The sequence below is a fragment of the Salvelinus sp. IW2-2015 genome, linkage group LG11 (genome assembly GCF_002910315.2).
Source record: "Salvelinus sp. IW2-2015 linkage group LG11, ASM291031v2, whole genome shotgun sequence".
Classification (NCBI taxonomy): Eukaryota; Metazoa; Chordata; class Actinopteri; order Salmoniformes; family Salmonidae; genus Salvelinus; species Salvelinus sp. IW2-2015.
This window is the reverse complement of record NC_036851.1, coordinates 18,157,917-18,180,067: the sequence shown is the minus strand read 5'-3', so window position 1 is coordinate 18,180,067 and position 22,151 is coordinate 18,157,917. Positions and strand designations below refer to the sequence as shown.

General features: G+C 45.4%; 1 protein-coding gene and 1 long non-coding RNA gene across 2 annotated transcripts in view; both read right to left on the bottom strand.

The window, feature by feature from the left end:
- LOC139028366 (uncharacterized) overlaps positions 1 to 22,151 on the bottom strand; it is a 474,307-nt gene that overhangs the window by 37,705 nt on the left and 414,451 nt on the right. The window lies entirely within an intron of this gene.
- The window catches only part of suclg2 (succinate-CoA ligase GDP-forming subunit beta), a 131,263-nt gene that overhangs the window by 37,705 nt on the left and 71,407 nt on the right, over positions 1 to 22,151 (bottom strand). Inside the window, exons 5-9 of the mRNA XM_023996335.2 lie at positions 21,803 to 21,955; positions 21,229 to 21,318; positions 19,356 to 19,452; positions 17,811 to 17,972; positions 16,419 to 16,561 (exon numbers count right to left, since the gene is read on the bottom strand). Of these exons, the coding sequence (XP_023852103.2) occupies positions 16,419 to 16,561; positions 17,811 to 17,972; positions 19,356 to 19,452; positions 21,229 to 21,318; positions 21,803 to 21,955 (645 nt within the window). The remainder of the gene's footprint in view (positions 1 to 16,418; positions 16,562 to 17,810; positions 17,973 to 19,355; positions 19,453 to 21,228; positions 21,319 to 21,802; positions 21,956 to 22,151) is intronic.

Genomic DNA, 22,151 nt, shown 5'->3' with positions numbered 1-22,151 from the left:
CTTTGCATTAGCGTAGCCTCTTCTGTAGCCTGTCAACTATGTGTCTGTCTATCCCTCTTCTCTCCTCTCTGCACAGACCATACAAACGCTTCACACCGGTGGCCGCTGCCATTCTAACCTGGTGGTTCCAGCGCGCAGGACCCACGTGGAGTTCCAGGTCTCCGGCCGCTCTGGAACTGCCGATCTGCGGCCAACAAGGCAGAGTTCATCTCAGCCTATGCGTCCCTCCAGTCCCTCGACTTCTTGGCACTGACGGAAACCATGGATTACCACTGACAACCTGTACTCCTACTGCTCTCGCCTCGTCTGCCCACGTGTTTCTCGCACACCCCGAGAGCTTCTGGTCAGCGGGGCGGTGGCACTGGATCCTCATCTCTCCCAAGTGGACATTCTCTCTTTCTCCCTGACCCATCTGTCTATCGCCTCCTTTGAATTCCATGCTGTCACAGTTACCAGCTTTCAAGCTTAACATCCTTATAATTTATCGCCCTCCAGGTTTCCTTGGAGAGTTCATCAACGAGCTTGACGCCTGATAAGTTCCTTTCCTGAGGATGGCTCACCTCTCACAGTTCTGGGTGACTTTAACCTCCCCACGTCTAACCTTTGACTCATTCCTCTCTGCCTCCTTCTTTCCACTCCTCTCCTCTTTTGACCTCACCTCTCACCTTCCCCCCTACTCACAAGGCAGGCAATACGCTTGACCTCATCTTTACTAGATGCTGTTCTTTCCACTAATCTCACTGCAACTCCCCTCCAAGTCTCCGACCATACCTTGTATCCTTTTCCCTCTCGCTCTCATCTAACACTTCCACACTGCCTACTCGGATGGTATCGCGCCGTCCCAACCTTCGCTCTCTCTCCCCCGCTACTCTCTCCTCTTCCATCCTATCATCTCTTCCTCTGCTCAAACCTTCTCAACCTATCTCCTGATTCTGCTCCTCAACCCTCCTCTCCTCCCTTTCTGCATCCTTTGACTCTCTATGTCCCCTATCCTCCAGGCCGGCTCGGTCCTCCCCTCCTGCTCCGTGGCTGACGACTCACTGCGAGCTCACAGAACAGGGCTCCGGGCAGCCGAGCGGAAATGGAGGAAAAACTCGCCTCCCTGCGGACCTGGCATCCTTTTCACTCCCTCCTCTCTACATTTCTCCTCTTTCTGTCTCTGCTGCTAAAGCCACTTTCTACCACTCTAAATTCCAAGCATCTGCCTCTAACCCTAGGAAGCTCTTTTGCCACTTCTTCCTCCTCCTGAATCCTCCTCCCTCCTCTCCCCCTCCTCCCTCTCTGCGGATGACTTCGTCAACCATTTTGAAAAGAAGGTCGACGACATCCGATCCTCGTTTGCTAAGTCAAACGACACCGCTGGTTCTGCTCACACTGCCTACTCCTGTGCTTTGACCTCTTTCTCCCCCTCTCTCTCCAGATGAAATTCGCGTCTTGTGACGGCCGGCCGCCCAACAACCTGCCCGCTTGACCTATCCCTCCTCTCTTCTCCAGACCATTTCCGGAGACCTTCTCCCTTACCTCACCTCGCTCATCAACTCATCCTTGACCGCTGGCTACGTCCCTTCCGTCTTCAAGAGAGCGAGAGTTGCACCCCTTCTGAAAAAAACCTACACTCGATCCCTCCGATGTCAACAACTACAGACCAGTATCCCTTCTTTCTTTTCTCTCCAAAACTCTTGAACGTGCCGTCCTTGGCCAGCTCTCCTGCTATCTCTCTCAGAATGACCTTCTTGATCCAAATCAGTCAGGTTTCAAGACTAGTCATTCAACTGAGAACTGCTCTTCTCTGTGTCACGGAGGCGCTCCGCACTGCTAAAGCTAACTCTCTCTCCTCTGCTCTCATCCTTCTAAGACCTATCGGCTGCCTTTGATACTGTGAACCATCAGATCCTCCTCTCCACACTCTCCGAGCTGGGCATCTCCGGCGCGGCCCACGCTTGGATTGCGTCCTACCTGACAGGTCGTCCTACCAGGTGGCGTGGCGAGAATCTGTCTCCGCACCACGTGCTCTCTCACCACTGGTGTCCCCAGGGCTCTGTTCTAGGCCCTCTCCTATTCTCGCTATACCCAAGTCACTTGGCTCTGTCATTATCCTCAACATGGCTCTCCTATCATTGCTAATGCAGACGAACACAAATTAATCTTCTCCTTTCCCCCCTCTGATAACCAGGTGGGAATCGCATCTCTGCATGTCTGGCAGACATATCAGTGTGGATGACGGATCACCACCTCAAGCTGAACCTCGGCAAGACGGAGCTGCTCTTCCTCCCGGGGAAGGACTGCCCGTTCCATGATCTCGCCATCACGGTTGACAACTCCATTGTGTCCTCTCCAGAGCGCTAAGAACCTTGGCGTGATCCTGGACAACACCCTGTCGTTCTCAACTCACATCAGGGCGGTGACCCGTTCTGTAGGTTCATGCTCTACAACATTCGCAGGTACGACCCTGCTCACACAGGAAGCGGCGAGTCCTAATCCAGGCACTTGTCATCTCCCGTCTGGATTACTGCAACTCGCTGTTGGCTGGGCTCCCTGCCTGTGCCATTACCCCTACAACTCATCCAGAACGCCGCAGCCCGTCTGGTGTTCAACCTTCCAAGTTCTCTCACGTCCACCGTCCTCCTCCGCTCTCCCACTGGCTTCAGTTGAAGCTCGCATCCGCTACAAGACCATGGTGCTTGCCTACGGAGCTGTGAGGGGAACGGCACCTCCGTACCTTCAGGCTCTGATCAGGCCCTACACCAAACAAGGGCACTGCGTTCATCCACCTCTGGCCTGCTCGCCTCCCTACTTCTGAGGAAGTACAGTTCCCGCTCAGCCCAGTCAAACTGTTCGCTGCTCTGGCCCCAATGGTGGAACAAATCCCTCACGACGCCAGTCACGGAGTCAATCACCACCTTCCGGAGACACCTGAAACCCCACCTCTTTAAGGAATACCTAGGATAGGATAAAGTAATCCTCCTAACCCCCCCCCTCCCCCTTAAAAGAGTTAGATGCACTATTGTAAAGTGGTTGTTCCACTGGATATCATAAGGTGAATGCACCAATTTGTAAGTCGCTCTGGATAAGAGCGTCTGCTAAATGACTTAAATGTAAATGTAAATGTAAAATCCTATTTTCCCTAACCCAACCCTAATTTTAGCCATTCATCTAACCCTTAAACCTAAGAACAGGCTTTGTATAAGTGAGGACCAGCAAAATGTCCCCAGTTATCTGAATTGTCCTGGGTGTACTATTCTTGTGTGGACTTCTGGTCCTCACAAGTATAGCACTACACGCACACACTAAATTAATCTCCTGCTGTAGCCTTGACTGTCGGGTAAATTATCATCCGTGTTCCCCTCCATCGCTCAAATAAAGGGAAGCGATCATTTAATTACTGGAGTCGACATTCATCTCTTGTGTATTGTGTGACTTGGGATGAGTCATATCAAGGCTAATGACACACAGCATACACCAATTGCTCCTCATCGACAACCACTGTCATTTCTCTAGGTTTTAGAGCCAAAATTAAGTCTGCTATAATGATTAGTGTAACATTTAAAACTGCTTTAATCATCTTTCTCACAGCAATTAACAAATGACCTATCAACATGACGTTATCCCTCACCGCTTTGGCATCAGCATCTTTAGACTGCTCCATGTTTACATACAGCGTCAGGCAGTGACAGAGGACAAGAGGACGTGCTGCTGCACTGCACTGTAGAGCACGGCTCATAAAGCAGGCCTGATCCTATCATCTGTCTCAGTGTTTGGGTGGCATGGCCTCAGATGAGCCCACAGCAGCGTGCATGTAGGCTTACATCAAAACCAAGATGCGTAAAATGAGTGTGGCCTCAGCTACACCATCAGCTCAATTTTTCGGAATACGCAGGACACCCCTGTGACGCTCGCACACGCCTCGGACAGACAGATGGAGAGATAGACAGACGCCTGACATGGACGCCTGTCCGGATGGAGGGAAGCATCATCTGTTAAATTGAGCGGTGTAGCGAGAGCGAGGCAGCTCGTTGCTGGACGTGCCACGCCAGGGTCATAATGAGGGGCGTCGCCCTGGGTTACTGTAATATGGAACCATGAGGATGTCAAGAAGAAACAGGGCCACGGTTCTCATGCCATATTAATGATCAGTGGGGGGTGGAACTGAGTTGTCAGAGTGCTCTGGGTACATTTCCCTGTGGAGTTAGACTGGGTCCTCAGGCAGTGTGCCTCATAAGTGAAAATGAACTATTATGTTCCATTTCTCCAAACATGCGAAAGAGGGAGAAAAAAATCGACCTCCTGTTGCTGACTAACACAGTCAGTGACTGAGAACGGTTCTCAATCTTTAATACTATCATGTGGTAGGAGGTGCTGTAGAACATGAGAAAAATGGAGCCGTCCAGCCTTTTCCTATTAAAGGAGCACTGCTTGACTTCTAGAAGGTCACTAAATCATAGACTATGTGCCCCTATGGCATTTGAAGGCCTTTCTAACGCTACTACCTTGCCCCATCTGGGGCCTACCGTTGAAATGACAAAACGCTTCTTGCAGCAATAAGAGTGAGAGAAGGGCTCAAATTAGCCCAGGTCCAATCCCAGATCACATATTGATTTATCCCAGATGAGGAATGGCAGACAGGAGACTGTTCAATCAGACAGGGCCATGGGAGAAGGGGGAGGAATGGTCTAGTCAACAGGGGGTGGAAAGGGATGGTGTTAATACAAGGTGAATACATTAACAATCTATACTAAGACATAAATAGCCATTAGACAAGCTATTGACAGGTGTCTTGTATATAAAATATGTCCTACAGCGGTATGGTGGTTGCCAGACGATGAGCTGATATGAGCTCCATGAAGGGGAGATCAGATTAATCACACACATCATCAGCTCCATGGAGGATTCCTCCCCCTTCATGGAGGATTCCGTTCCGTTTGCTTCTGTTTAACAGATTTAGCGGAATGAGTACACCCCTGATCATCTGCAAACACAGTTCACTTTCATAGCAGCCACATACAAAACAGCACGATCACTTTGCTCGTTGTATAATTTCTTCTGGCATCTACGCGCTCTCCTCCTCTCACCTTTTCCCTTCGCTTGTGGACTTCATTGCACAACACAACAGCTGCTCTGTGACCAGGCGGGAAAAAAAATCCAGGCCAAACCTTTATATCATAAACTCTAACTGCTACACACAGCCTACATCGTTGTCACCATATTAGCTAACGTCATAGTCAACCTAGCTACTCGAGTCAGCAGCAAGCAGTTCAGCAGCTACAATGGAGGGCCCCGGTGGCAATACCTTTATAAAACCAAAAGCTTACTTTGACTTGGAAGAAGGCCATAGCCAACTAGCTAACATAGCATCCCGGTTGTTTGAGTAGGCTAAACTAGCTTGCTGCATTTGCTAGCTAAGTAAGTGAAAAAGAATGTTAAATAAAAATACAGCTAGCTCTCCCTCTTGTTGCTTCTACTTAATTTTGGAATAAATTATTTGTTAAAAACTGTTCAACTATTCTTTCTCTCTCGGAGTCAACTACTCACCACATTTTATGCACTGCAGTGCTAGCTAGCTGTAGCTTATGTTATCAGTACTACATTCATTTTCTGACACTTTGTTTGGGTGGACAACATGTAAGAGCAAGAGCTCTGATAAGATTGGAGGACGTCCTCCGGAAGTCATCATAATTACTGTGTAAGTCTGTGGAAGGGGGTGAGAACCATGAGCCTTCTAGGTTTTGTATTGAAGTCAATGTAGCCAGTGGAGAACGGAAGCTATCTGTCCTCCGGCTACACCATGGTGCTTCCCCAGAGAGTGCTGTTGAGACTACTGTAGACCTTCATTGCAAAACAGTGTTTTAATAAATAATTTGGTGAAGTGAATATATTTAGTATAGTTTTATCTAAAAAGGATAACCTTTTTTAAATGTTTAAAATGGTCCTCCCCTTCCTTCTCTGAGGAGCCTCCACTGGTGTGTATGTGTGTTTGTCTGACTAGGTATGTGTGTATCTGATTGTCTGTGTGTGTGCATGTGTCGGGGCAAGAAGTGACTGAGGAGCTGGTAAACAGTAAGAGAGAACACCAGTGTAAAGAAGCTCATTATTAAGTGAGTGAAGTTTTCGGGACATCGATAGGACCGATAGAGGTGATGAGATGGTTAAAACATGCCAGGCCAGATGAAAGGCGATCATCCCAGCTGAATGGCACTCTGAGGGAGGGAGTGCTTCCTCTCAGGGCCATTCACATATCGACCGCAGGTGCAATTTAGAGGAGATTGAGATCTTATTGCAATTTAGCCTAACTTCTTGTTTTTAACATTCATCCAAAGTACTAGGTACAGTGGGATAACAAGCAAACACACTGTGTGTGTGCTGTCTCTTATACACATCTAGATGTGTATAAGAGACAGGTGTGTGTGTGTGTGTGTGTGTGTGTGTGTGTGTGTGTGTGTGTGTGTGTGTGTGTGTGTGTGTGTGTGTGTGTGTGTGTGTGTGTGTGTGTGTGTGTGTGTAAAGGACATTCCAAAGCAGTTATTTATAACTCTTGTGAAGCAAATTGTATTTTGGTTTCTTCACAATTACACCAGAGAACTGCATCAGGGTAGCTAGGCTAATCCATATGAAAGTGCCTAAGTGGAACATAGATCTAAGAGATAATGGTATTTAGTTTGGCAGCCAGTCTGAGTTACATTTGATTTATTTCGATAAGCAACACAATTACACCCGGCAGCTGGAAGGTTAGAGGGCTCACAGAATGAGATCACTGACTGAGGTAAACAGAGACAATTAGGACAAACAAATGAAGGCAATACACAATTATCGGAGTGTGTCATTTCACCAATAGCACCCCAACAACTAAAATAAGAACACTGCAATGCTACATACACAAAAAATAGCCAACTGTTTTTCCAATCTGCAGGTTACGACGCAGCAACTAATGATCCAAACAGCGACAAGCAGTACATTTGGTCCTGAAATTAGGAGGTATCATTATCATGTACTGAATGTACTACTGAGGCATTTCTCTCTAAACATCCTCAAGGATAAAAACAATGTGTCAAGAGAAGTAATATTCACTTAGTGTAAATAAACCCACCTTTCATTCGCAGTTGGTTAATTATGCAATTCAGATCAGTATTGCCATGGGTTCATTCAAACAAAACATAAACAAAAAAAACATTGCTGGCTAAAATGAAAATCTAAATAAAAACAACTTCTTGCTTCTTGACTGGAGCTTCTTGCCTGGAGTAGGTAACAACTCATAAAAACAACCCACTCTACTCCAACCAATTAGACTAAAGTAACAAAGTGAACTGGCAAACTGAAGTGTTTCCAATTTCCCAAAGTCCAGATATCTTCAGTGTATGGAGGATTGATATATGGTTTTCAGAGTATAAAAAAGAGGAAAACTCCAGCGTTTTGACATTGAGTTCAAACGTCACACTGCGCTTCCAGTTCGTCTGTAGCGTCATAATGTTTCTTTGAACTGCAGCTCCATAGCCACACATCACAACTCAGAGGCTTTAGACAAGAGCTCCAGAGCCTCGACTTCTCCTCCTACCATTTACATCCCATTCTGTATGTCAATGCCTGGCCCAGTCCCAGGACTCTGTGAACAAAGGACCTGAAACCAAGTAGAAACAGCCTACATTCAGCTATGATCTTATAAGCAGTGAGGTGGAACAGCTACAATATAGCAAATCGTCAGCTACAGTATAGTTGGTTGAGGAGGCCTTGGCATGATGCACTGAGCAGGCAGCTGAGGTCTGACGGGGTCTGCTGCTAGTCCATGATCAGCCGTTATACTGAGGCTGTTAGTATTTCCTGAGATTCCACTGAGATATTAACATTTACGTTACGCTTAGAAATCTTTTAAGAGACCCCGATAACTCACAGTGCTCTATGGTTCTCATCATTTAATTGTAACCAAATCAAATCAAAGTCTATTTGTCACATGCTGAATACAACAGGTGTAGACCTTACAGTGAAATGCTTACTTACAGGTTCTAACCAACAGCACAAAAAAGGTATAAGGTGAACAATAGGTAAGTAAGGAAATAAAAACAACAGTAAAAAGACAGTGAAAAATAACAGTAGCGAGGCTGTATACAGTAGCGAGGCTATAACAGTAGCGAGGCTACATACAGGCACCGGTTAGTCGGGCTGATTGAGGTAGTATGTACATGTAGATATGGTTAAAGTGACTGCATATATGATAAACAGAGAGTATCAGTAGCTACTGGGTGGTGGGTGGCGGGACACAATGCAGATAGCCCGGTTAGCCAATGTTCGGGGGCACTGGTTGGTCGGGCCAAATGAGGTAGTATGTACATAAATGTATAGTTAAAGTGACTATGCATATATGACAAACAGAGAGTAGCAGCAGCGTAAAAAAGAGGGGTTGGGGGGGGGGGCACAAAATGCAAATAGTCCGGGTAGCTATTTGATTACCTGTTCAGGAGTCTTATGGCTTTGGGGGTATAAACTGTTTAGAAGCCTTTTTGTCCTAGACTTGGCACTCTGGTACCGTTTACCATGCGGTAGTAGAGAGAACAGTCTATGACTGGGGTGGCTGGGGTCTTTGACAATTTTTATAGGGACTTCCTCTAACACCGCCTGGTGTAGAGGTCCTGGATGGAAGGCAGCTTAGCCCCAGTGATGTACTGGGCTGTACGCACTACCCTCTGTAGTGCCTTGCGGTCGGAGGCCGAGCAATTGCCGTACCAGGCAGTGACGCAACCAGTCAGGATGCTCTCGATGGTGCAGCTGTAGAACCTTTTGAGGATCTGAGGACCCATGCAAAATCTTTTTAGTTTCCTGAGGGGGAATAGGCTTTGTCGTACCCTCTTCACAACTGTCTTGGTGTGTTTGGACCGTTCTAGTTTGCTGGTGATGTGGACACCAAGGAACTTGAAGCTCTCAACCTGCTCCACTACAGCTCCGTCCATGAGAATGAGGGCGTGCTCGGCCCTCCTTTTCCTGTAGTCCACAATCATCTCCTTAGTCTTGGTTACGTTGAGGGATAGGGTGATATTCTGGCACCACACGGCCAGGTCGCTGACCTCCCTATAGGCTGTCTCGTCGCTGTTGGTGATCAGGCCTACCGCTGTTGTGTCGTCTGCAAACTTAATGATGGTGTTGGAGTTGTGCTTGGCCATGCAGTCGTGGTTGAACAGGGAGTACAGGAGGGGACTGTGCACGCACCCCTGAAAGGCTCCAGTGTTGAGGATCAGCGTGGCAGATGTGTTGCTACCTACCCTAATTACCTGGGGGCGGCCCGTCAGGAAGTCCAGGATCCAGTTGCAGAGGGAGGTGTTTAGTCTTAGGATCCTTAGCTTAGTGATGAGCTTTGAGGGCACTATGGTGTTGAACGCTGAGCTGTAGTAAATGAATAGCATTCTCACATAGGTATTACTTTTATCCAGGTAGGAAAGGGCAGTGTGGAGTGCAATAGAGATTGCATCATCTGTTGATCTGTTTGGGCGGTATGCAAATTGGACTGGGTCTAGGGTTTCTGGGATAATGATGTGAGCCATTACCAGCCTTTTAAAGCACTTCATGGCTACGAACGTGAGTGCTACGGGTCTGTAGTCATTTAGGCAGGTTGCCTTCATGTTCTTGGGCACAAGGACTATAGTGGTCTGCTTGAAACATGTAGTTCAGTTTGAAGAAAGTTGCTAACTTGTGTTAGCACAATGTCTGGAAGTCTATGTAACTACTAGGATGCTAGTAGATACCATAGACTTCCAGTCATTACGCGAACAATAGTTAGCAGTATCATTCAAAATACCGCCAATTTCCTTCATTCTGGATGCAGAGACATACAAATGGTATCAACGAGTTCATCTGACTCTGGGGAAGTTGACAAAATCCCTAAGTATCCCTTCAAACCAATGGTTAGATCTAGCTATACATTACTGAAATAATGCCCCCTACTCTACTCACTAGCACCACTCGATTCAAATCTCATTGTCAATATGTGCTTTGCGCCACCATAGAAAAGCAATCTCACCATTCAGAGCTCACTACACATACCCAGAGAGCCATTACCACTATTAGCAAAATGTGCTCTTGATGGCATGACCTGCTCGTCATTCTAATGTCCCCTCCTCATCACCCCAGTCCAATGTTTACTGGTCCCACAGCACAGGTCTCAGGTGATGGCTCCCCATAGCCTGCCGTCTGTAATGCCAGGCTTAATGCTCTACGCAGAGGGAATGAACTCCATTATGGAGTGGGAGCCTGTTTCTGGGCTTTCTCTCTGGCTTATCATTGCTTGTCTTTACGACACAGGGGACTGGCTGTTCCCGGAGGCCTAGCCTGCAGGCCGACAGACCATTTTCCCACAGCAAACCCAGATCTCCGACGTCACAGCCAACTCAATGATGGCTGATTGTGCAAGTCCCTGGAGGGCTAGGCATGTGTGTGTTAGTCTGTATTTGTACGGTGCATGATTGCCTCAGCCTGTCTGAGAGGTGTAGATGAAACAGATCCAAGGACATGAATAGGAGTCATTCCCACTGAGCCTCTAGAACTGTGGTGCGGAGAGGATGATTCACCATTCACAACCAATCACGTTGCAGAGTGGGAATCTTAAAGAGGGCCAACAATGAGCCCTCGTCCCCTAGTCTCCGACAGCCTCACACCATGTCCAAGCAGGCGCTCTGACATTCGACGCGGGCCCAAGACATCTCCATATGCACAGAGAGGACCAGAGAGTGAGTGGCTGATCCAGAGTGGAGTGGTTGGGCCTGCTCCTCAGAGCCCCTCACAAAGCTGCCTTAACAGGATTTAGCAGATCAAAGGCTGGGGGAGGAGAGAGCTGCCATACACTGGGTATATCTGCAGTAGGTGGACAATAATACCTTTCAAGAATACTCTTGATGTAATGGGGCGATTTGGAGTGGAAATGTGACGGGAACGGGCCAGGACCTCTTCTCCATGAGGTACACCGTGCCAAAGATGGCACAACTAGCCAAGAGGGAGACACAGGTGAAGCAGAGCAGAAACTAACACATTGAGAGAAGCACACACGCCTACCACACACTGCCGCAAGGAACACAAAGGTCTGAGTGAGTGAACACCTTCGTATACAAACACCCACGCACAAAGTGCATCACAGACACTAACAAATGCTTGGGTTGGAGGGGAGGCACAGGTGAAGCTGGATGATCTGAGTGAGCACACACCTCCAGAGCAGATACAATACACACACACACACGTTTGTGCACATATAGAAACGCACACAACCCAGTAGGGAGGCCAAGGGTGAATATGAGCGAGTACACACATTCAGCATGCCTAATCAACAATGTGATTAACACCCAAGGTTGGTTACCTAGTCAAATATTCTCTCTATTATTTTTCTATTTTTCTCTCTGCATTGTTGGGAAGGGCCCCTAAGTAAGCATTTCAATGTTAGCGTACACCTGTTCTTTACGAAGCATGTGACAAATAAGATTTGACACACCATCTCTTTCCTTCCCTCTCTGCCTTGGAGCTGGTCAACTGAATGGACTAAATGCTACTGTACCGATACATTCAAGGTGGAGGATTAGAGAACCTAGCTGTGTCTGTTCCCTTTACATCTTGTTACTGGCACACACACACACACACACACACACACAAAGCTGTGAAAACACCCAAAGGTGACAATTACCCAGTCACTCCCTGCCGTCACACACAGCCTAGGAGCACAGCTCCGTCTTATAGGGGCCATAATTCACCACCACCTAGGAAATACAGTGCAGGACAAAACATCCATTTGCTATTTCCTATCAGGACTGAGCAGGAAGTAGTGTAATAAAGAGGTTATTTGGCTGTGGGTATTTGGTCACTGCCTACAGGTAGTGTGGGGGGGGAAACTCAATACTACAACTATTCTGTCAAAGTAAGCAGTTCTTTATATGCCTGTGAAAGAGTGGGGCTAGTTATTCTAGCAGGGACGTACGGTGCCAATTGAAACACCATTGAACAGCCTTGTACTGCATGTCCAATGAAATGAATAGGCTTTGCCCACATACTATACACACCAACACTTACTTTAGATATTACGTTCAATGTCTTCCTTTTTCTTTTCATTTTCTTCATCCTTTTTCTCCAACCTCTTCCCTCATCCTGTAAATTTTCGTCATATTCCCTATTCTATATGGTCTCTCTTTCCCTCTTTCTAATTGACCTAATCAATGCTGTACTCCAACTGAAAAAAAGCAAAAAAACACACAAACAAGATTTAAATCATATCCAATCCCAAGACCTGTCTGTTCTAGCTGAAGCTGTACACTCCCAACTGCATCTTCTCGTTGGAATAGAACGAGCTGAAGAGATCAAAGCAGAAAGAGAGCTGACAGAGAGAGAAAACAGAGCAGAGAGAGTGAGGGAGAGAGCAGTGGACGGACACGCTATCCAGTGTTTGCCATCTCCCAGATAAGAGAACGAGCCAGGTTATGCTTCATTTTACCTGGTATTTATTTCTAAATGATCCTCCTTGGTAATGGTGTTTAAATGTTACCTTTCTGATAGTCATTGATAGCCACAATGTACCAATTGACACCAGCTATATTATACATAACCATATTAATTGCTAGTGGCTATGAGGAACCTAGCAGCTAAAATAAGGCTGTGCTAACGAGGGTAGAATATACTCACTTATGCAGAATATCAGCTTCCCTGGATACATACTGTAGTTGGCTGCAGTAAATGTATAATACTGCTGCACTAGTGAAAATGAGTATAGAGCTAGAGTTTTATGTCACTGTTAGGCATCTCACATTACACCAAACCTCAAGGTGGAAACTGTTGGGAGCGAAGCACAAGGCTTTTGAGTTGAGTATTGAATATGGCAAAATAAACATTCCACTGCTGACTCGTCTTCAAACACGGATTAACATTTCATAAGGTTGAAACGAGTCAACATCTTCCATGCCAAAGCAAATAAAACATAAGAAATTCAATTGTAAGCATGAATATTAAGTATTTGTCATGACAAACCATTGAAATGCATTCAAGTACCTTATTCAGTTGGACACATTTCAACATTTAACAAGTGTGTATCTTTGGCATTCCCAGCTATTGATTCTCACTCTGGCTCAAGTTGTTCACAGCCTAGGCCTAAATGGAACCGAGACACAGAACATCTTTAGTGTAAGGAATTTATTAAAAGAAAAATGTAAATGAGGATTTTTATCATGCCAAGAATCTAATAATTAACATTCCCTCCACAGATCTGATGAGTCTCCAAATCCCTGTATGAAATGCAAATGGCGGTACACGGAGGTTTAATGTCAATCCGCTCTCATTTCTCGCTCATAAGGGAGGGCTCGCCTCTATACTGCTGGAGGAGGAACCGGTAGCTACGGCCTTTTCTCTAGGGTTTGGGCTTCGAATTGAAGCCAGGATAAAGAGAAGACTACTTCCTATGCAGGAATAACTGTGAAGTCTAATGCTGGCTCGGTTTCCCCCACAAATTCATCTCTATTATGACCTCGTTTGACATCATAATGTATGAATTTGATCACACTGCCTCAGAGGACTGAGAAACACTTAAACCTCTACTTTCTCTCTTATTTTATTCTGTTTTCAGGACACCTTGATGATTTCATGCAGGGCCAAAAATAATATATACACTGTGGACATTTGACTGGGAGTTTCACTAGCACCTTTTTAAAATTCATCTCTGGTACGTGTGTGTGTGTGTGAGATTCGTGCCCTCAGTCTCCGACTAAAAAACAAGACTGATATAGGCTCATCTCTGATATAGCCTATAGATACATATGACATGGCTGGTCATGGCTCACATCAACACCATCATCCCAGACACCCTCAACCCACTCCAATTCGCATACCGCCCCAACAGATCCACAGATGACACAATCTCTATTCCACTTCACACTGCCCTCTAACACCTGAACAAGAGGGGACTACAGCTCAGCATTCAACACTATAGTCCCCTCCAAGCTCTTCACCAACCTGGGGACCCTGGGACTGAACACCTCCCTCTGTAACTGGATCCTGGACTTCCTGACGGGGCGGCCCTAGGTGGCAAGAGTAGGCAACAACACGGGGGGCCCTCAGGGTTGGGTGCTTAGTCCCCTGCTGTACTCCCTGTTCACCCACGACTGCATCACCACGCATGACTCCAACACCATCATCAAGTTGGCAGATGACACGACAGTGGTAAACCTGATCACCGATGGCGATTAGACAGCCTACAGGTAGGTCAGAGACCTGGCAGTGTGGTGCCAGGACAACAACTTCTCCCTCAACCTTAGTAAGACCAAGGAGATGATTGTGGACTACAGAAGAAAGAGGGGAGAGCAAAGTCCCTCTTTGCCATGCAAATGAACTGAATGGCATCCGGAAAAAAGCTTGTCCGGAGAAGACAAGGTGAGCGCTACCATCAGTCCTGTGTCATACCAACAGTAAAGCATCCTGAGACCATTCATGTGTGGGGTTGCTTCTCAGCCAAGGCAGTGGGCTCACTGACAATTTTGCCTAAGAACACAGCAATGAATGAAAAATGTTATCAACACATTCTCCGAGAGCAACTTCTCCCAACCATCCAGGAACAGTTTGGTGACGAACAATGCCTTTTCCAGCATGATGGAGCACCTTGCTATAAGGCAAAAGTGATAACTAAGTGGCTAGGGGAACAAAACATCGATTTTGGGTCCATGGCCAGGAAACTCCCCAGACCTTAATCCCATTGAGAACTTGTGGTCAATCCTCAAGAGGCGGGTGGACAAACAAAAACCCACAAATTCTGACAAACTCCAAGCATTGATTATGCGAGAATGGGCTGCCATCAGTCAGGATGTGGCCCAGAAGTTAATAGACAGCATGCCATGGCGGATTGCAGAGGTCTTGAAAAAGAAGGGTCAACACCGCAAATATTGACTCTTTGCATCAACTTCATGTAATTGTCAATAAAAGCCTTTGACACTTATGAAATGCTTGTAATTATACTTCAGTATTCCATAGTAACATCTGACAAAAATATCTAAAGACACTGAAGCAGCAAACTTTGTGGAAATTAATATTTGTGTCATTCTCAAAACTTTTGGCCACGACTGTATATACACACACACACACTACACTGACTCAAAACCAACACACATTCACATACACTACATATGCACACACGCGACATACACATGCATACGAACACAACACACATACATAAACACACTCATCATATGCTGCTGCTATGGTGTTCTTTACTTTTACTCTTTATTATAATATATATTGATGCCTAGTTACTTAGCCCTGCCTTTATATACATTTCTACCTCAAATACCTTGTACCCCTGCACATTGATCTGTTACTGGCATAACAGCTTATTCTTGCATATTTTATTCCTGTTGTGTTACTGTTTCTTTTTTCTCTCTTTTCTTTACAAAATTTGATTATGACTCTGGTCAACTATTAAAGTGACTACATGAAACTGAAGTGAAGCAAAGTAATGTCATTCAAGTGGCTTGTGTATTGCAATGAGTATCATGCCATATTTGTGCATAGTACATTCCACATCATGCCTCTATGTCCTTCGTTCTCAATGTCCTTCGTTCTCAATGTCCTTCATCTTTGATGTATCAGAAATGTGTGGTAAACTGGCCTGTTCAATAGTGTATAGAAGGAACCAGTATTTAACACTGTTCTATGACACAACCATTGTCAAATAGACTGGTAGAAAAAACAATAATTTGAAGTGAAAGCAAACAGGGAATTAGTGCTCTGATGAGTGTCAACAAACTAGCACTGCGGCATTGTTACCAGCCTCCAACTGTTCGCTGCTGAGTTATTGGCAATCTGAACATTTAGTATTCAACTGTCGTAAAGAGAGCCAAGCTGCCACATCCTCTCCTCTGAGGTTCTGGACCTTTAATTGCACCAGGAAAGTACAGTAACGAGTTTGCGTTGTGCATTGGGAGAAGACTGTGACGGCAGGGACAAGCCATTAAAAGGCTGGCTTTATTGTGGCTGCGGGGCTGTAATTCATTACAAAACTGTCAATAAAACCATGGCATTATAATTAGGAGATCTCTAATACCCCATCTCTGGGAGAAACATAGCTGTCAGTGCCAAACCCACTAAACTGTTGTGTCTTTGTTAGAGGTGGACTGGTGCCTAACCGACCAGACAAGGCCTTAACGAGAAGCTTTAACATGACTCCTGGTTAAACAGTCACACAAAGTAGCAGCAACAAATATTTACAGAATAGCTAGGGTAAATTGTTGAGCAGCTGGGTTGGTTAAATAGGGAATTCAACAGGTGGTTGGAACAGTGTGTTGGCTCTCTGAGACCAACTGACAGTTTGACATGGAACTAGCTACTGTAGCATAGTGAATCAGCTTTGTTCTCTATCTTTAAGTGGTACAACTCCTCTCCACAGCACACTCACACACCCTGTGGTGCTGGATAAAGTAGGCTCCTACCTTGGGGTCAGCAGTGAGCAGTTTGAAGGCCTCGTACACCTGCTTCTCCTTCACCCCTCCTCCCAGGTCCAGGAAGTTGGCCGGCTTCCCTCCATGGAGGTCGATGATATCACATGTGGCCATAGCCAGACCAGCCCCATTCACTGGAATGACAGATCAAAGGTGAAACTAAACCACAGAGAAAGTTGAGAACTGTTACTGGTCTCAGAAAACAGAGAAGGGCCTCTAAAGTCCAGAGCGTCCCTTCAAAATAGTTACTGTGATCACAATTTTGATGACAAATGATGATTCTGGAATGCTGATAATGGTTTCTTGCCCATTCTCTGATGAAGTTAGATTCCCCCATTACAGTCCAAATGAAGATGAAAACTGAAACGAAAACCCTTGAGAGAAAACAGTGACAAGTAGTTGGGATTTAATTCAATTAAATATGACCTAATACCAGCATTAAAACAACACAAACATGAAAGGGCTCACTGTGAAATCAATGAATAAATGATCTAATGAAGAGGGAATAACAACATTTTTTGAGGATTTAAATCTTTAAGAGGTARTGTTAAAACTTGTAATTGGGATATTTAACACTTGAAGAAGTTGAAAAGTGGAGGAAAATGTGATTACGYCAATGCTCTTGACTTCAGAAAGCGAGCACCGATTAAACAAGTTTCTGTGGCACTAGTGTTGGGCCGTATTATCAGGCAGCCTTGTGAGCGCATCCCTATCCTCTGGGCTGCTTGGTGCTTTGCTGCAAGGGAGCCAAGCGATTCAGTCGCTTCCTGCCAAAGCCAACACGCTTCTCTACAAACGTCTTACCTCATTTGTTTTAGCGGCACTGAGCCTACGTCCTGGCAAGTGCCCTGACAGAAGTCTCAATAAAAGGAAACTGGCTTTAACAGCTGTCACTTTGGTGGGTTACAAAGCTTTTAAGGAGCCCATCAGCTCTGAGCTGTTGTTCTGGAGGAGAGGCTGCGCAGGGGAAAGAGCCGCTAACCTGTGCTCTTACTGCCACAATGTTTATGAGGCTGCAGGGCAGCCAGAAGAGACTCCCCAGCAGCCCAGAATTACACTGTAAAGTTTTGATTTATGACAGGGGAGGACCATAATGAGAAGGCTAACAATCCAGCTCACTGGAGACTTTTTGGGCGGATTATGGCTAATTAGAAAGCATTGGTTATGGCAGCCTCCTTCTGGAGTCGTTAGAAAGCTGGTTGTCAATTTGGACTGGAGAGGAGCCCAGTCAGCTTTACTGTAGTTTGACAAAGTTTGAACGTAGTCTCCCAGCCTTCAATTGTCTGATAAGGAAAACAGCAACTCTGTTCCAGTTGGGCTGGGTTACCCATGGATGAATTAATAGAACATGCATGAGTGTGGACAGACATAATCAGAACTCACCAAAGCAGGCGATGTTTCCATCCAAGCCGATGTACTTGAGGTCCCATTTGGCTGCCTCCGTCTCGGTGGGATCGCTCTCTGACATGTCGTCCAGGGCAAAGACGGCTTTCTGACGGAACTCTGCGTTATCGTCAAAATTGATCTTGGCATCAAAGCACACCACTGAAAGAAGCGAGAGAGAGAGAGAGATACGAAGAGAAGAGGGACAGAATAATAAAGAGAGGACGAAGGAAATAGACAAAGAAGAAAAGAGGAAGAGATGTAGAGAAAAAAAAGTAGGATGTGAAATGGAAATGTAATAATGTATAAACTCAATGAAATATGTTAAATAAAATGTGGCAAGTGATCTCACCCTATTAGACTTAATTAATTCAGTATTTGTAATGGTGCAGCTCATGTTTATGCATTGACAGTGCCTCAAAGGGGGAATATATTATGCATAATGGACAATACTTCTACACTTCACAAGGTGCAGTTCAAAGAAACTGCAAGCTGAATGTTACCTGCAGGCAAAGTATTTACTGCAGGGCTGAAATGCTGAGGTATGCTCCTTATGGATTTGTACTTTGTAAGGCCCACTACATACCACAACCATTTACACAGGGGTGATTGGAGCCTTCATCTATCAACACTCTATAACAGCCTGGAGGACAAATGACAGTAGTGGTACACGGGATCCCCATGGAACCAACTGTAAATTCACTATGTAATGGCTCGTCTCTGTGACATACTACCTGGGCTGAAGCTCCCAAGCGTAATAAAGGTAACATGACACACACACAAACACACACTAACCAGATTTTTTTTTAATGGGAAGTCACTTCTACTGCAGCTAAGTGGAGTGTTGGCTGTCTCCTGGAGCTGCTGTATGTGACCAACTGTAGTACAATCACATTCATTTTCAGAGTTTAACAGTAATTTAGTCTTACCGTCCCTTTGGTGATGAGGGTTCAGTTACGCTGAAATGCAAGTCAAAGTAAGAGACTAAAGTGGGAAAAAAACATGCCGTAACTTTTCTGCCTACAGTGATGTTCTTCAGTACCATGTGGCCTGCTGTTTAAACTCTACTGAACAGACATGCTCGGTAGTTCGTTATCTTCCCTTGTCGTATATGTACAAATTAAATAACAAGTTGATCTACTTTCAATGGGAGTCTACAGAAACACAAGTTTCTGCCTTGCTTGTTGGATGGCAGAGTTGCACCTCTCAATACAGCTTGGTTGTACACAACAAAATAACAGACCTCTCATCAATATTCATAAGTAGTGATTAGACTAGGCTACAAAACGGTATTTTCTTTGATGAACCAGACCTATAACAAGATCTTGTTTCATAACAATGAGTTTATCTGTAGGATTGTTCCTCAAGAGGCAATTAGTGATGGATATGCTCAAATATATACCTAAAATCCCACCAAGAACACTCCCATGATGTACGAGAGAGAGAGAGAGCGAGAGGAAAAGAGAGGACAAACAGAGACAGATCCAGATAAACAGACCGTCTAATATGTAGACACCAAAAAGAGAATGAGAAAAAGAGTCATACCTTGTCCTTCGGGAGTCTCTCCGAGAGGATTGACTTCAACTTGAGTGGCGTCGACTTTCAGGAACAGATCATAGAGCCTCTTAATCTGATCTGCAGCCTGTGAGTTCCACAGAGGACAGTTATTACCAAACAAGATGCCTCTGAGCAGCAGGCCCGCCAGGGCCACTCAGCACCACATACACGTTAAATAAAACATGGCAAATCCCCTTATACACACAGAGCATGTGTGTGCATGTGCGCATGTGTTTTTGTGTGTGTGCACACATGTACAGTATGTGTGTGCAGGTGTTGATCTTTTAACATTTTTAAATACCACCTTTCTCAGGAGTTGTGACAACCTACTATTTTCTAACTAACACGACTCAATAAGCCTTTAGCTCATACTGTAAAAAAAAAAAAAGGCTACACACAGCATACAAAACATTAGGAACATCTTCCTGATATGAAGTTGGGCCCCCTTTTGCCCTCAGAACAGCCTCCATTTGTCAGGACATGGACTCCACAAGTTGTCAAAAGCGTTCCACAGGGATGCTGGCCCATGTTGACTCCAATGTTTCCCACAGCTGTGCACGTTGACTGGATGTCCTTTGGGTGGTGGACCATTCTTGATACACACAGGAAACTGGTGGGCGTGAAAACCCCAGCAGCTTTGCAGTTCTTGACACACTCAAACTGTTGCGCCTGGCACCTACTACCATGTCCCGTTCAAAGGCATTTCAATATTTTGTCTTTCCCATTCAGCTTCTGAATGGCACACATACACAATCCATGTCTCATTTGTCTCAAGGCTTAAAGATCCTGCTTTAACCTGTCTCCTCCCCTTCATTTACACCGAGTGACATCAATAAGGGATCATAGCTTTCACCTATATACCCTAATAAAACAGTAATTAAACCACTATAATACAACCATTGTGTGGCATATTAATGTATTAGCTATGAGTGAGATTACAATGTGTATTTTGTGCCACATTATCCTAACAGGCGCAGTATTGGTATTGGAGTGACTGTCATTGTACTAATCCTCTTTTAAAGAATACGGTGTTCAGCGGATGTCTCTGTCTGTCCCTGGCACCGAGCTGCTCTTTTGATTACGAAAAAAGCCTGACAGAAAATGATGTAAGGACTACTCTCTGCCACACACTCACAGACACACATCCGCAAACACACACACACACTTTTTGTAATCTCAAAGTTTTCAAAGAAGCAAAGTTATTTCAAAGGAGGTTCCATTCCACACCTGCGTTTTAGAAGACAGAGTTTCAGAACTAAACTGACAAGCCAGACACTTAGCGAATCATTTTCCTGTTAAAATCAATGGCCATTCAATACCAAAACAGGCTAGTATTACACAGGGTGTACCTCTCAGACAACTGTGTATGTTCATTTCATTTTTTTTTTTTTAACTATTCATTAAGTTGATTTATACGTTTTCCCCATTGTAACATTTAACTAATCCAATTCTTTATGCTGCTCTGCTCACAGATAGGCATATACAAATTAGCAATATAATGCTACAAGACAATTGGCTCTAAAATGAACCAGATAATAACTTTTAATATCAAATGTGAATTGTGGAGTTTATACTGGCCAGGACTGGCTACAGCAACACTGTCTGTTCATGATTTTGAGAGGAATCCAAAAAATGTAATGTACTTCAGTGACTACATTTTTGTTATGCGCTATAATGGTGAACCTTTGTTTGTTGTATAAGGACGTATGAACTTCTATAAACCAGCATAGAGAGCCCAGTACACTGGCAGTGTCCTATCCAGTTTCAACAGCTCTTGAGTTGTGTACTGTGGGTCTTCAGTGTGTGTACACTATTCTGCTTCTCTGCACTGCGGCTCAGAGAGCTTCGCCGGGCCCATCACCTGTCTCTCCAGAGGTCCTTTGAAACCCAAATGAGCTGCCATGCGGAGCGCCTGGTCGTCTCGCACCCCCTCGAAAATATCTACGACTTCCTGTGGTAGCAGAGAGAGGGAGAGAACGAGAAAGAGAGAGAGGGACAGAGCGGGTCAGAGAGAGAGACAGAGCGGGTCAGAGAGAAAGACAGAGAGAGACCAAGAGAGAGAGAAAAATCAAGAGAGAGACCGAGAGAGCAAGAGAGAGAGAGCAAGAGCGAGACAGAGAGAGAATGGAGACTCAAAAACACTGCATGGTAATATGACAAAAAGTGGATATTCATTAAATCACGGAAGCTGCAATTAAGTGGTGGCAACCTGCCAGATGTGAGGAAAGGAAACCTGATACTGTAACGATGGCATTATAATTATCAGGCACTTGTAGAGATGAGATTCTCACATGGAGAAGGGATCAAGGGATTTATTGTACCAATCAGGGGAGGGAGAGAGGAGAGATAACACCGCCAGTGAATGGTGAGAGGTTCCATGTTCACATCTGTAGTCATTTGTAACATATGCTGCTTCAGAGCTCACAGAACTGTACCTTAAATATGAGCTCTGGGGTTTTGTCGGCCACCTCCTCTATGTCCATCCCACCCTGAGGACTGCCCACCATGACAGGCCCGTTGCAGGCCCGGTCCATCAGGATGGCAAAGTAGGTTTCCCTGGTGATGTCCAGGGCTTCAGCCACCATCACCTGGTCAGTAGGGAGAGAGTCGGTCTACAGAGTCAGGCTACTGCCTTCCCATCACAGACTGTCCTCAGACACAGACTGTCCTCAGACACAGACTGTCCTCAAGACACAGACTGTCCTCAGACACAGACTGTCCTCAGACACAGACTGTCCTCAGACACAGACTGTCCTCAGACACAGACTGTCCTCAGACACAGAC